The sequence below is a fragment of the Nicotiana tomentosiformis genome, chromosome 9, assembly GCF_000390325.3.
Source record: "Nicotiana tomentosiformis chromosome 9, ASM39032v3, whole genome shotgun sequence".
Taxonomy (NCBI): domain Eukaryota; kingdom Viridiplantae; phylum Streptophyta; class Magnoliopsida; order Solanales; family Solanaceae; genus Nicotiana; species Nicotiana tomentosiformis.
The window spans coordinates 20,297,689-20,301,007 of NC_090820.1; the positions used below are offsets into that span (position 1 = coordinate 20,297,689).

The 3,319-nt window shown below is 40.8% G+C and overlaps 1 protein-coding gene across 1 annotated transcript; it reads right to left on the bottom strand.

Annotated features, from left to right (window-relative positions):
* Positions 1-1,420: 1,420 nt before the first annotated feature.
* On the bottom strand, positions 1,421-2,387 carry LOC138898458 (uncharacterized). The gene is made up of 2 exons (XM_070184527.1): positions 1,925-2,387; positions 1,421-1,506 (listed from the first exon to the last, which is right to left on the bottom strand). The coding sequence occupies exons 1-2, from the start codon at positions 2,385-2,387 to the stop codon at positions 1,421-1,423; spliced, it is 549 nt and encodes a 182-aa protein (XP_070040628.1).
* Between the last annotated feature and the right edge of the window lie 932 nt (positions 2,388-3,319).

Consider the following 3,319-nt stretch of genomic DNA (forward strand, 5'->3'; position numbering starts at 1 on the left):
GTGTCATTGAATGTAGGTGGACTATAGCTCTTAAATCTCTCAAGTCTCTTTTGTTCTTCTTCTGATGCCTCTGACCTGACCTCAAGATAAACCAGAATAACAGGCAGTACGGGCACTATACCCGGAACCTGGCAAGGTTACAATCAAGAATAAGTATCCTTTGCCTTGTATTGATGACTTATTTGACCAGCTTCAATGAGCGGGGATATTCTCTAAACTTGATTTGAGATCCGGGTATCACCTGTTAAAAATTCGGGATTTGGATATTCTAAAGACGACATTCAGGACTCGTTACGGTCACTATGAATTTTTCGTGATGTATTTTGGGTTGACCAACGCCCCAGCAACATTTATGCACTTGATGAATAGTGTATTCCAGCCATATCTTGATTTATTTTTTGTAGTATTTATTGATGATATCTTAGTGTACTCATGTAGCAAGAAGGAGCATCTACACCACTTGGGTATTGTATTATATATGCTAAGAGAGAAGAGACTTTATGCCAAATTCTCTAAGTGTGAGTTCTGGCTAAGTTCGGTGGCATTCTTGGGACACATAGTGTCCAGTGAAGGAATTAAGGTGGATCCAAAGAAGATAGAGGTAGTTTAGAGTTGGCCTAGGCCATCTTCATCTACTGAGATTCGGAGTTTTGTCGGCATGGCTGGTTATTTTTTTTTTGTTTTTGGCAACTATACCACCCGACAGCACTTGCCTAGTGGCTAATATATAAATAAAATCCTAAAATGGGTCCAAAGCTTATAAGATGTCCAAACCAAACTAGAAGTTGCATGAAGCTACTAACTATTAAAAAGATAGAAAAGCTAAAATCTAAGGAACTAGCTATTACAACATGATAAGTTGAATGCTTCTTTCTCCTATTAGTGTATATGAATCCAATTTTCATTGGCAAATACCAAGCAGCATCTATCAAGCTCTCACCAGGTGCCAAGGTATACTGTCCATAGGCTAAAATGAATTCCAAACATCTCCACCACAGAGTTGAAGCTAGCATAGTTATCCAAGTATAGCTACTATATGATATCCATATGCAGTGGACTGATTTTGTCCAAGTATTAATCATGTGCTCACTCATCAAAATTAATGTGTAGAAAAGGAGCCTGGCTTTAGGCAGGCTTTGCAAGGCAAAAACTAGGCATGAGCTGGCTTTAGGCAGGCTTTGTAGGGCAAAAGCTTGGCTTGAGCTGGCTTTAGGCAGGCTTTGCAAGGCAGAAGCCACTCTTGAGCTGGCTTTAGGCAGGCTTTGCAGGGCAAAAGCCAGGCTTGAGCTGGCTTTAGGCAGGCTTTGCAAGGAAAAAGTCAGGCATGAGCTGGATTTAGGCCAGGCTTTGTAAGGCAAAAGCCAGGCATGAGCTGGCTTTAGGCCGGCTTTGCAAGGCAAAAGCCAGGAATGAGCTGGCTTTAAGCAGGCTTTGCAAGGCAAAGTCCAGGCTTTGAAATTGTGCCTTTTTGTGATCTTGTAAGCTTAGATCCTTCCCTACTAGAATCTTTAATGTAGACATCATTCTAAACATTGCTAAACAATCCTCAGATTGAGCATGAAAGCATGCTAATACCATTGACAAATGATTCAACAATCTCCAAAAATACCATATGATGGGTTCAGCATTTTCCTTAGCATTTGGACATATCAGAAGAAGTATACATTGTACCATCCCCCACCTACTTATCGCATTTTTCTGTATACTATCAAAGCACCCCCAGAATGAGCATGGGACCATACTAATACCGTTGGAAAGTACCTTAATAGCATGCTGAATCAGACAAAGAAACATGCAGGTTTGTGCAGAGTCTAATCCTATGAAGCCATCAGTCTGGGGTTCTTCTCTTTGCTATCCTAACCCTAAGGTTAGGTGATTGAGATTTGTCTAGGTGATTCAGAGAATGAATGAAACTCAGATGTACCTGCAAAAGAGAACACAATGTTAGCTATAAAATCTGCCATTGAGTTGCCTTTTCTGAACACATGTTGAAATATCACATTGAAGTTGTCCTTCTTCTCTATAATTTTCTTCACATCCTGTGCAATTACCCAAGGAGGATCCCATTCCTCTTCTATCGCCTTCTTCATCACCAATGAATCAGTCTCCAATATGAGAGGGTGAAGATCATGCTCCACACAGTATTCCAACCTTTGAAGAATATCCTTAGCTTCAGCTACCACATTAGTTGTCACTCCCAGGTCTACTGCTCTAGCATTCACCACATCACCTTCATCATCCCTCACACAAAAGCCTAGGGAGTTAGGTCCAGGATTGCCCTTTGAAGCTCCATCAATATTACATTTATACCAACCATGAAAAGGAAGCTGCCATGTTACTCTTGTAGTGATCAATATAGGTTTATATCCTTCAAAGTATTGAATCATGTTTGGCCATAACAATGGAATATTAGGGATCCAAGCATACCTCACCCTTGCCAGTTAATGCAATGTCCTATTTATCTTATGAATCACCCTATTTGTGGACACTGAACCACCATGTTTACCTGCATTTCTTCTCTTCCAAAGCTCCCAAGTGATGATAGCTGGTACTGCTTGAAATAGTGGCTTTAATTTTGGACAACACTGAGCATACCACCAATGCCTTATAATCTACTTCAATTGAATCAGTTGCACCAAAATTCCAGCAGCCCCATGAACAAGTTCCATACCTTAGAGGCAGTAGGACTTGTGACAAATATATGCTCAATGGATTCCTCTTGGGGCTGCTGACAACATCAACACCTAGACATCACCATTTGCCATTGCCTCCTCCACATGTCATCAGTGTCTATTTTCTGCCTCCACAATCTCCACAAGAAGAAGGATATCTTGAAGGGCAAACCTTTAATCCACATTAACTTGAATTCCTGATTAGGATCAGCCCTATGCCTTAATATTTTCCAAGCACTGCTAACACTAAACTACCCTGAAGGAGTTGGCATCCAGTATGGCCTATCCCAATATCCCTCACCGCCTTCATAATGCACATTTAGCCTTATATGTTCTTCGATTACCTCATTGAAAGTTTGATCTAGCAGCTGATCATCCCATGCTTCCCCTTGCCGCAGTTCTGTCACCTCCTGAAGATCTTCATTGATTAGAAAGTCTTCAGGTAATACGTGATAAAGTGCACCCAATCCAATCCAATTTTCATGCCAAGTATTAGTTGTTCCACTCTTCAATTCCCATACGATCTCATGTTCTACTTCTTCCCTAGCATTCAACATTTGTCTCCAAACATGAGACCCTCCCCTAAAATGCATCATTGTTGGTAGCTCCTTCTTGCAATACTTATTCCATATGAAATTAGACCACAA